At 38.7% G+C, this 12,727-nt stretch overlaps 1 protein-coding gene and 1 pseudogene across 1 annotated transcript; both read right to left on the reverse strand.

The window, feature by feature from the left end:
• Window positions 1-5,023: 5,023 nt before the first annotated feature.
• On the reverse strand, window positions 5,024-6,283 carry LOC114191302. Its single transcript, XM_028080473.1, has one exon. It carries the CDS (start codon window positions 6,281-6,283, stop codon window positions 5,024-5,026), a length of 1,260 nt encoding a protein of 419 aa, XP_027936274.1.
• A 3,928-nt stretch (window positions 6,284-10,211) lies between these two features.
• Window positions 10,212-12,283, reverse strand: LOC114190522 (annotated as a pseudogene).
• Window positions 12,284-12,727: the final 444 nt, after the last annotated feature.

Raw genomic sequence — 12,727 nt, forward strand, 5'->3', positions numbered from 1 at the left:
AATTATGATCATAGTGGATAGATCCCTTGATTCTGAGATGGTCGTGACCTTAGGTTTCCAACTCCTTTCAAGACGCTTAGCACTTTAATGTTTAGCTCTTCTTTATCAAACTCCTTTCCCAAGCCTATAAGATGGTTGAAAATATGTGTGAATCTCTTTTTAGCTTCAGCTATTGATTCTTCTTGTTGCATCTTGAACAACTCATATTCTTGGATCAAAACATGCTTCCTTGCTCTCTTCACATCATTTGTTCCCTCATGAATAACTTTGCATATCCCACGTGTCTTTTGCAATTTTGCATTGAGAGACTCTAAAAAACTCATCCATGTTCAATGAAGAGTTGAGGATATTCTTTGTTGTAAAATCATATTGAGCACGCCTTCTTTTTTCCTTTGTCCATATATTTCATGGGTTGTCAACCTCTAATCAACAACATGTTTAGGAGTGTAAAATTCATTCATAATTGATAATTGTTCTGGTTCAGAAAAATACTAGATAATTCTTCACCAAAACAAAAAGAAAGTGTTTTAGACTAACTTTGGTCAAAAAAAAATCTCTCATCCCTTGACCATGGGAGTAACCTTCTTATTTATAGAATAATCAGTTACAAAATATTAAATTCTACAAATACAAAATAAAACGAAATTATCTTTTACTCTTAAAATATCTCTAAATATAATAACAACCTTATTAATTCCCAAAATCCCACCAAACACGGAATTTAATTCAGTTAATATTCTCCCCTCGGTACCGACCCGATTCACTACTCCCGATCTGCTATATGCTAAAAATCCGTCTTCCCTTGTAACTATCATCTCGGCCTAAAACCGAACCACCTTCTCTGGACCAGTACATAGCTCTCCAACTTCTGCACTTTCTCGTCTTCAGGACGAGGAGAGCAGAGGTTGTCCTGTCAATAACTGCTCTTCACCACTTCCCGTAAAATCATCATTACTCCTTGCATTCACGCAACCATGTGTAACTCATCCAACGGTCCCACTTTACTCTCCTTTTTTGAATATCAAACATCACTTATTTCCCCCTTTAACCTACGCAACTCAACCATCCCTTCATCTTCTTACTCATCGCACTCAAGCTCTTTCGACTCCCACCTGTCCTTCTCAACCGCCATTTCCTTTTTCCAGGTACTTCTTCTTTCTCCTTCAAATTTCACGCTTGTGTCCCCTTGCTCCCTTTGCTTGCTTCTTATGCATTATCTCTGTTTTTTGTACGGTGTTTTAGCTTTGCGATTGTATTTCCTTCCCTGATTATGCATAACTTATTCTCAAAAACCCTTACCACGCCGCCACTGTAATCGCCCTCCATGAATACCCACTATAACGTCCTCTATTCCTAGTCCCCCCTGGCCTTACGCAGGGAAACCTCATCCATGACTACCCTCACTACAATTAGGGCTTGTAGACACCACCAAACCTTGTGTAAAAGCAATGAGACTGATGTAACCGTTATTGCCTGCGATGGTGATGAACCTATTTGCAGGGATGGCAATTTATTTCCCATTTCCCCTCAAAACTTTACTTATATGTATGTCACTTTATTTGAGAAGCTAGGCTTACGACTTCCTTTCAATACCTTCGAAAAAGAACTCCTCACCATTCTGAATGTCTCTCCGTGCCAACTGCACCCTAACAGTTGGGCTTTCATTCGTGCCTTCCAAATTCTATGCACTCACTTCGGTATTACCCCCTCAAGCAACATGTTTCTCTACTCCTTTGAATTACGAGCTCCTCATAAAAAACTATTAGCTTCCCTTAGTGGTGTTAGTGGTCGAGCTCTCCTAACCTTATACAACTCTTCTTACAAGGGTTTCAAGGGTATTTTCATAAAAATAGTCGCCCCCGATCACAGCCCTTCCCTCCTAGAAGGCTTCCCCTTATATTGGTGCCAATCGCCCAACCTTCAATCCCCTCAGCAATTAGAAGACATGGACCCTTCTGAGAAAAAAGACTACCTAATGCTGGAACAACTGGATGTTATTTTTGATACCCGAAAATTATTAGAGCTGGAGTTCCGAGTGGTGGATCTAAAATTCCACATCAGTACTTACTTTACTACTATCCTTTTATTATCTTATACTTAATACCACCTCCCTTTTAACCAATTCTACTTATTTTTGCAGAGAGCCTGATGGCGATGTCCCATGAAGATATGTTAAAACGAGCTCGCCAACTCAAAAAGCAAAAAACCACAACACCTGGTGCGAGTCCTTCGGCACCCCCTCCTCGTATTGAGCTTCATGAAGAGACATCGGAACCCGATCTCGAGCCCTTGACCAGAAAATTCAAATCCCGAGGCAAAAAGGTAATTGAAGCCACCTCACAAAACTCAACCTCGCAAATTCAGTTGGCTCCTCATCAGACAGTGGATGACACCGAGATGAGCTTCTGGCACCCCCAGTTCCTTCATTCTCAACATGGTCGGAAACACAACTACCTCTGTCACGATATCAACCTGCTAAGGACCCAAGATCTCAAAACTTTTCACGAGAGTATCCTGGCTAATCTCCATAAAGCCAAGGCATCCAATTTTATGCTGATGGACCAATTCAACCTCCAATCCACTCAGAAATCCCTTGACTTAGAGCAAAAGGATCAAGCTTTGGCACTTTCCCAAACTGAAACCTCTCGTTTGACCAGTGAAGTTGCCGAGCTAGCCAACCAAGTAAAGAAAAAGGACGAATCCCTTGCTGATTTACACAATCAACTGAAAACTCTAGAAGCCGAGAAGAAAAACTGGATTCTCAAAGAGAAAGATCTTCTCAACAGCTCAGAACTTCTCAAAGACCAAATCGGTTCTTCCCTGAACATGGGATTCCAACTTGCTCTTGATCAAGTCCGAGTTCTATGTCCTGATGCAGATTTATCTCCAGCAGACATCTCTAAGTCCATGGTCAATGGACAACTGGTGGATGTCAATGACTGAGATTCCCTACTTTATATTTAGGCTTATTTTTTGTATTACCTTTTGAACTTGGCTATCTATTTATCATTGTGCACAAACATTTAACCTTACTTCTCCATATTTTATTGTTAAATCTCTCGCTTATTTCTCTCCTTGAACTCTCCACTTGATACTAAGAAACTACGTACTTCTAACTTATACAACCAATCTTAACTTAACCAACTTTTAAATAATCTTGATTGCCAACTGTTCTACGCTACACCCTTAACCGATTTCAATGCCCTATAATCTCGATCTCGATCACACCAATTTAGTCAGTTCCTTAATATCTAATATCTACACCTCCTAACTTTGACCTCAGTTATAAACCGAGCTCTCAGTTACACCAGTTTAGCTAATCTCTCTTAGCCAATACCTACACTTTTACTACCTCTGATCTCAGTTATAAATCGAGCTCTCAGTCACACCAGTTTAGCTAATTTCTCTTAGCTCATACCTACATTTCTACTACCTCTTATCTCGGTTATAAACCGAGCTCTCAGTCACACCAGTTTAGCTAATCTCTCTTAGCCAATACCTATACTTCTACTATCTCTGATCTCGGTTATAAACCGAGCTCTCAGTCACACCAGTTTAGCTAATCTCTCTTAGCTAATACCTATACGAATAGAACGCAAAAGCTCTTTTAAACCTCAAGCAAATCAGCTTGGAATAGAACACAAAGGCTCTTTTAAACCTCAAGCACATAGGCTTGGAATAGAACACAAAGGCTCTTTAAAACCTCAAGCATATAGGCTTAGAATAGAACACAAAAGCTCTTTAAAACCTCAAGCACATAGGCTTGGAATAGAACACGAAGGCTCTTTAAAACCTCAAGCACATAGGCTTGGAATAGAACACAAAGGCTCTTTTAAACCTCAAGCACATAGGCTTGGAATAGAAAAAGTAACACTGAATAATATTATATTTGAAAAATTAAAACCAAGAAAAACATCTCTACAGAACAAAACAATTCAGCTAAAGTATTAACTAAAGTAAAAACGCAAATTCGACGCATTCCATGTCCGTGGTATCTCCTTTCCCTCTAGTGTCTCCAATTTGTAAGCTCCTTCCCCCAATATTTCTTTAACACGATAAGGCCCGGTCCACTTTGGCGCCAACTTACTATCCATCTGAATTAATTGTGCCTTCCTTAGTACCAAATCCTGTGCCTGGAAACCCCGAGGTATTACCTTAGTCTTGTAACTTCTTTCTAACCTCCTCTTCATTGCTTCACCTGAAATATGAGCCAAGTCCCTGACTTCGTCTATAACATCAAGGTTTGCCCGCAACCCAACTTCTATCGGGATCATTGCGTCTGTGCCGTATACCAAGGTAAATGGAGTTTCTCGAGTAGACGTCTGAGGTATGGTGTGGTATGCCCATAACACTCGGTGTATCTCATTTGGCCACTCTCCTTTTGCTGCCATCAACCTTCGTTTCACACCCCTTAATATCACTTTATTGGCCGTTTCCGCTTGGCCATTCGTTTGAGGATGCTCCACCGAAGAAAAAACCTGCTTAATCTCGACTTCATCACATAATTGCCTCTCCTGTGAGCATGCAAATTGAGTTCCATTGTCCGAAATAATTCGGCGTGGAACACCAAATCGGCATATTATATTCTTCCAGATAAATTTCCGAACCCGACTACCCGAAATCACAGCAACCGACTCGGCTTCAATCCACTTTGTAAAATATTCCACAGCAACAATCAAAAACTTGAACTGTCTCACCCCTTTAGGAAACGGACCCAAAATGTCTATTCCCCAAGTGTGAAAGGGCCAAGGTGTATTAATAGAATGCAGCACCTCTGGTGGCGCATGGCTCCAATCAGCATGTTTTTGACATGACTCACATTTCCTGACATACTCTATACAGTCATTCTTCATAGTGGGCCAAAAGAACCCTCCCCGAACTATCTGCAACATCAATGCTCTCCCTCCAACGTGACTTCCACATATGCCCTCATGGAGTTCGGTCATGAGCCGAAATGCCTCTCTCCTTCCTACACAAATCATCAAAGGCCTAGAAAATCCATACCTAAAAAAACGGCCATCGATCAGTGTATATCGGCTCGAGCCTCATTCACATCCTCAGGTAACTTGTTATCCGCAAGATAGCTTCTTAAAGGTGTCATCCAAGATTTTTCAGCCATCAAAATATCTGAAACCTGATGTTTCTCCCGCGTATCTACCCGAGGAGCTACCAACGTTTCTCTTATCACCGACTTATGCTGCCCTGGTTTCAAACAACTAGCCAACTTGGATAACAAATCAGCTCGGCAATTTTGCTCTCTCGAAACATGCACGAATTCAAAGAGAACAAAATTTTTCGCAATAGATTGGACCACTTCTAAATATTTAGCTAACTGTGGATCACGAGCCTGGAACTCTCCGGTCACTTGCCCTACTACTAATCCGGAATCACTTTTGACTAACAACCTAGTGATACCCATTTCTTTAGCTAAAAGCATCCCTGCTATCAAAGCTTCATATTCTGCTTGGTTGTTACTAGCTTTGAAAGCAAATCTCAAAGATTGTTCAATCAAGACTCCCTCTGGTCCTTCTAAAACTATACCAGCACCGCTTCCTCTCAAATTAGAAGCCCCATCCACTGATAAAATCCATGATATCTCCTTTACGCGCCGATCAGCGACAGGTGGTTCAGATAACTCTACTAAAAAATCAACTAAAAATTGAGCTTTGATCGGCCCTCGTGATTCATATTGTATCCCATACTCCGAGAGCTCTATTGCCCATTTAACCAACCTGCCTGATATATCAGGTTTTTGCAGTATGTACCTGATTGGCAAATTTGTCATCACCTTGACACTATGATTTTGGAAATAATGTCTTAAACGCCAAGCCGACACCACTATAGCCAATGCGGCCTTCTCTATAGTCGGGTATCTTACCTCAGCACCATGAAGTACCTTACTTACGAAATACACAGGCTTCTGATCCCCACCAGACTCTCGTACCAATACCGAACTAACTGCATGCTCGGTCACCGAGATATATAACGCTAGATCAGCGCCCTTCTCGGGTTTGCACAATACCGGTGGTTTACCTAGATACTCTTTTAACTTTTGAAAAGCTTCCTCGCATTGATCGATCCATTGAAACTTTTCATTTTTCTTCAAGCATTGGAAGTAGGGAAAACCCCGATCTCCACTTTTAGCAAGAAAACGAGACAAAGCCGTCATCCTTCCCGTCAACCTCTGTACCTCTTTAACATTGCTTGGACTCCTCATATTTATGATGGCTACACATTTATCTGGATTAGCTTTTATTCCCCTTTCGGTGAGCAAGAAACCCATAAACTTCCCTACCTTAACCCCAAAAACACACTTCTCGGGGTTAAGTTTGAGCCTGTATTTGTTAATCGTGACAAATAATTCCTCCAAATCTCACTGATGCCTTTTCTCCTTTATCGAGGTGACTACCATATCATCAACATATGCATGCACATTCCTCCCTAACATGGACACCAGAATTCGATCCATTAACCTTTGATATGTAGCTCCTGCATTCTTTAACCCAAAAGGCATTACCCGATAACAGTAATTAGTCGTTCCTCCCATGAATGTTGTCTTATCTTCATCTAATGAATGCATTTTTATCTGGTTATAGCCTGAATTAGCATCCAAGAAGCTTAACAAAGCACAACCTGATGCACTATCAACCAACGCATCTATATTAGGCAAAGGATACGAATCCTTGGGGCATGCATTGTTTAGGTCAGTAAAATCAACACACATTCTCCACTTTCTAATAGACTTTTTTACCATCACCACATTTGCTAACCAAGTCGGATATTGTATCTCCTGGATATGAGCCGCTTCTAATAGCTTACATACCTCCTCGGTAGCTGCCTGAGCACGATCCCCACTCAACTGTCTACGCCTCTGAACTTTAGGTTTAGCCGAGGGATTAATGTTGAGTTTATGGCATAAAAAATCGGGATCTATTCCTATCATATCTGCTACACTCCAAGCAAATGAAGAAAGGTTTTTCTTTAGTACTTGTACAAGTTGTTGCTCTTGTTCTAAACTCAAATCCCCTCCAATTCTTAATTTCTTGCCCTCTATGAGTACTTCTTTTATCTCTCCCACAGGCTGAGGTCTTCTCTCGGAATGTACTAGTCTAGTATCTAACTCGGGATCTACGACTACCTCCATTGTGCTGACTGAATACGCAACCTTCCTTTTTGACCTTAGACTATCTTCATAACATTTGCGAGCCACTTCCTGATTTACTGATAAAGTGAGGAGCACTTTCCCATCATCAGTAGGAAACTTCATTTTCAAATGGACCGTCGATATCATTGCTCCCAATTTATTGATAGAAGGTCTTCCTAGCAGTAAGTTGTATGATGAAGGTGCGTTGACAACTATATAACGTATAAATATAGTTTTAGCATCTTCTTTGTCTCTAAAAGTCGTTCGAAGATCAACATACCCTTTAACTTCCACCTGATCTCCTGAGAAACCAACAAGTACTCCATCAAAAGGCCTTAATTGGTCCGTCGGTATTTGCAACCCTGCATAGGTGTTCCAGAACATCACATCTGCAGAACTCCCTTGATCAACTAGCACTCTATGAACATTCCTTCCCATCATGATAACAGACAAGACTATAGGATCATCTTCGTGTGGAACTACTCCCTTTAGGTCTTCACTTGAAAGCACTATGGCCGGAACTTTCTTTGGCCTTTCGATTTTGGCCGTAGTCATGACACTCCTTACATATCTTTTCCTAGCTGAGCTTGTCCTCCTCCCGCGAAACCTCCTACTATCGTATTGAAATCCCCCAGCACAGGTGTTTCATGCAAATCGGGGACTGGACGAGTTCTAGATGGTTCTACATCTGTATCAGATTTTATATATTTCCCCATGAGTCCCCTATCTGCTAACGTGGAGAGTTGGTTATTTAAAGCATAACACGAGTTTGTGTCATGACCTCTAGCCTGGTGAAACTTACCCAAGCGTTCGGTCTGCTTCCGAGTGTTCTCCCTGTATTATTGGGATAGTGCAAATGTTTAGATATTTCCGCATCTTCTAATATTTCGGCTGGAGTCAACCTGAAATCTGGGATTCTCCGAGTTCGTCGATACTTTGTCCTTTACTGTGCTATATAAGGGACGAAGTGACAATCCGTTCTAGTCCGAGGTGGAGTCCTTTCTCTTCCCTTGTAACTATCATCTCGGCCTAAAACCGAACCACCTTCTCTGGACCAGTACAATAATTAATACCACTTAACATAAGTGGCCTATGTATAGAAGCACCTTCTGCAAAAGGAAGCTTTTTTTTATGCCATTTCAAAAAGTTTTAGGATCAAACTTGAATAACTTTCAAGAACTTTGCTCTAAATACCAATTGTAAGTAATGAAATGGATAGTTTAGCCAAGAACAAGGATTGAATTGGCTTTATAGAACTTTGTTTACTTTTTAAAAACTTAAAACCCATTTTTTGTTGAATTAAACTAATCACGAAATCAGAATGCAAATATTGCAGAACTATACACTTTCAACTGATTAAAACCAAAATCAGTAGATTAATATATTCATGCAATATGATTTAATAGATTAAAATATAAAAACATCAGTTGATATTTTGGGAAATTATGCAGAAACGCAAAATGCACGAAACTCACTCAAACAACATAATTTCTCAACCAAAATATGTTCCAATCAATATATTCAACTTAGTTATATTACTAGATAACGTAAAAACACATGCACACCTTAAAAAGATTTATTTAATTGGTTTTCTTAAGATTTAGATGATGAACAAGATAATAGAAAGAAGATCACACAATGATTTTTATACTGCTTCACTCAATATTTGACATATATCTAGTTTATCAAGACAACCTAAGCCTAATCATGCACTATATCAAAATTTTTACACAATCCTTCCAAGATTACCCTTTTGAATAAAGCAAAACACCAAGATTCTTGAATCCTACAAGAATTTTATCCCCAACATTGTAAGAACCACACTTACAGACCTGGAATCGCATCAAGAACAACACAGAAGCACAAGAACAATCGAACCTGGTGGAGGTTCACCCTAGCCAACCAAACACGTGTTCTTCTAGCTTCAACAAAGCAAAAATGCTTCCAATATCTTCAATCAACAACTACACATTGTGTAATACAGAGAGAGAGAGAGAGAGAGAGTTTTCCAAATTCGTATCATTATTTTTCGCACTAAGAAATCTCAAGTTATATCTCATCTCTTTGAAAATCATCTTATATAGCTTGGTCATAAGTGAATTCAACAGGTTGATTTGTCCATACAATCTATTTATTTTAGTTAACTTAAGTGAAATCAGTCGATTGAATAATAATTCAAATGATTGAATAAATTCATACTAAAACTATATGCAGCAAGCCTTTTAACCTATTAAAAACCTTTTTAACATATTGAAAAGGGCACACCCAAGACAAAACGACATTTAACCTACATCATATAGTCTATGAAAACAATACAAAACAACAAGCTCCATGATCTTCAAGTCAATTTCATATTTAGCAGGTCTCTAGCTTGATCATCAATTCTTCATCAACCTCATATGATATCCTTCACTTGCTTCATCAAATCCATGCACCAAGGTCACTCGTGCTAACATTCTCCTTCTAAGACATAGATGTTGTCATGTTTGTCTCACCCTTCAGAGCCTTAGCACAACCTTGTTATATCAATATAACTTCCATCTAGATCCCCCACAATCTAAAGTCATCATCCTTCAAAAACTTTTTTATGCCAAGCTTGGTAGCCATGTCTTTAACAACTTGAGTTTCTTTTTCTTGTTCCTAGAAGCAACGTCATTTGTTGGTTTCTTAATAATTATAATTCAAGAAAACACATGAAAGAGGATTGAAAGAAATTACTTTTATTATTCTTGAAATTTTCCATACACAGAGAGTACTAATTCAATTTCCCATCTAAATCCATAATGGTCTCTATATATAAAAACCAGGTTAAGGGAATAACAAAAAATCATTAAGATAGTTACATCTAATAAATGATTGTATTAGGTTGTTTATTATTCCCCTACTAGATGATTTTAGTCTGTTGTTCCCTTTCATTAGATGTTTTAACCGTCTAACTAAGAACTTTAGCAAATTATTTGCTACACATCATTTAGAGTCTATCATAATAAGAAATTATTGCTCAGTTCACCTAAGAGAGAGTAAAGTTATATAAGGACCAAAGGATGAATCATAAAACTTATTTTGGTTTAGGCTCAATACTCATAAAACTTATATAAGAACAAAGAATTAAAATTTGTAGCATAAATCTCTTGAAGGCAAGGAGGCTTCATCATCCCCTCCTACCAATAAATTACATATGAAATCAAAAACATCAAAAGAAAAACACACAACAATACAAATTGATAAAAGAAGAAACAAAAGAAAAAAAAATCATGATTTCCACTTTGCGGCCATTTCAATAGACCTCATAGAAGGTGCTTCAATAACCATTGGGGAGTGGCTTAGCAGGTTGGGAGGTACAGAAGAAAGGTCCCACAGTGTACAATTTGACCTTGTTTTCAAGAATGCGGTAAGAAGAAAGATGAGCACCACTAATCCCATAGTTTACATCGGTGGGAACTTTGCATGTCTCTAATGGAGAACTTTCCAAATATGCCTTGCATTCAGTTACCTTCAATTTGGATTCAAGTTCCTCAAGTGACACTGTTGCATAGAAATAACCTTTATTATCTGTCACATGGCTCAATACTGATATAGAACTGGCCTCGTACCCATGTTCATCCTTGCATCCACATGTAATTCTTGTAACAGCTCCTGCACAGTCACACATAGCAAATACAATTAATAATAAATATTTACCAAACTCTAAACTTAAATGAATTTATTTGTTTTAAAACATGTATTAACAACCTATAGGCAATTGAAAATGTAATTGTTACATCAATGAAGAAAACATGTTACCTTGAATTGGAGAATAGGTGGAACCTGATTTACATAAAACAACTCCTTGCACACCAATGGTTGTTGGAAAGAGATGTTGTTCATCTTTTCCTTTTGGTTTGGGCACTTCATAATAATTTGGTTTGGTAGGGTCATGTTTCTCAACTTGGTAGTCTGTTTTGGGTTTAGGGTTCTCAACCTTCGGTGATGGACCGTATCCATTTTCAAAGTTATATGTTTTAGATTTGGACTCTTCATCATAATCGGGATTTGCAGGGTGTGGTTTGTAACTTGATTCATCTTGAAGCTTTTGGACTGTTGGTGCTAAGCCATATCCATTGTTGTAATAAACTGTTTTAGGTTTGGACTCTTCACCATAGTTTGGTTTTGTAAAGTGTGGATTGTAATCTACTTTGGCTTCAACCTTCTCGACCTTTGGTGCTGGACCATATTCATTGTCATGGTAATTTGTTTTGGGCTTGGACTCTTCACCATAGTTTGGTTTTGTAAGATGTGAGTTGTAATCTACTTTGTCTTCATCTTTCTCAACCTTTGGTGTTGAACCATATCCATTGTTGTAGTAATCTGTTTTGGGTTTGGGCTCTTCACCGTAGTCAGGTTTTGTAAGGTGTGGGTTGTAATCTACTTTGCCTGCAACCTTCTCGACCTTTGGTGCTGAACCATATCCATTATCATAGTAATCTGTTTTGGGTTTGGACTCTTCACCATAGTCTGGTTTTGGAAGGTGTGGATTGTAATCTACTTTGGTTTCAACATTCTCGACCTTTTGTGTTGAACCATAATCATTGTTGTAGTAATCTGTTTTGGGTTTGAACTCATCACCATAGGCTGGTTTTGTTAGATGTGGGTTGTAATCCACTTTGGCTTCAACCTTCTCGACCTTTGGTGCAGGACCATATCCATTGTCATAGTAATATGGTGTGGGTGTGGACTCTCCACCGTAGTATGGTTTTGTAAAATGTGGGTTGTAATCTACTTTGTCTTCAACCTTCTCAACTGTTGGTGCTGGACCATATGCATTGTCGTAGTAATCTGTTTTGGGTTTGGACTCTTCACCATAGTCTGGTTTTGGAAGGTGTGGATTGTAATCTACTTTATTTTCAACCTTCTCGACCTTTGGTGTTGATCCATAATCATTGTTGTAGTAATCTGTTTTGGCTTTGGGCTTTTGAACCTCTGGTGTTGGATCATATCCATAGTAGTCTGATGCGAATGCAATGGCTAAGAATGCTAGAAGAAGCGTAGAGGTGGCGAAGGTGGATCGAAGGAAAGCCATTGATAAATTTCTTCACAATGGTTTGTGAGAGGATATATGGAAAGGCTTCAAAGTTGATATGAGATACAATTCACAAAGTGCCTTGGGTATTTATAGATCCTGATCATTTTCTAATGATCTCTATAATGCCTTGTTGGGATTAAAGCATAAATTGTGATAATATATGAATGATTGGATTCGGCAAGAAGTTGGTTGCACGTCATGGACTTAGAAACTACAAAATTCATTGTCAATAGCATGTTCTGTGTGGCTTAGAACGTGATTTTCACGTCTATAGATACTGTTTTCTTTTCATGGAAAAGCTTAAATATAAAACCATATATCACCGGGTCACCAATTTAATGGACAACACGTAAAATATCCACTTATAGAATATATAATATTCAATTTTCTATCAAATTACAAGGTAGCACGATTCCAATTAAAAATTCCACAGATTTGGATAGTTTTTTTAATATATTTGAATGAACAACTTCTTATTTACCACGATAATATTTTGCTTCCTATCGTGTATATATTGGCGT

The sequence above is a fragment of the Vigna unguiculata genome, chromosome 7, assembly GCF_004118075.2.
Source record: "Vigna unguiculata cultivar IT97K-499-35 chromosome 7, ASM411807v1, whole genome shotgun sequence".
NCBI classification, from domain to species: Eukaryota; Viridiplantae; Streptophyta; class Magnoliopsida; order Fabales; family Fabaceae; genus Vigna; species Vigna unguiculata.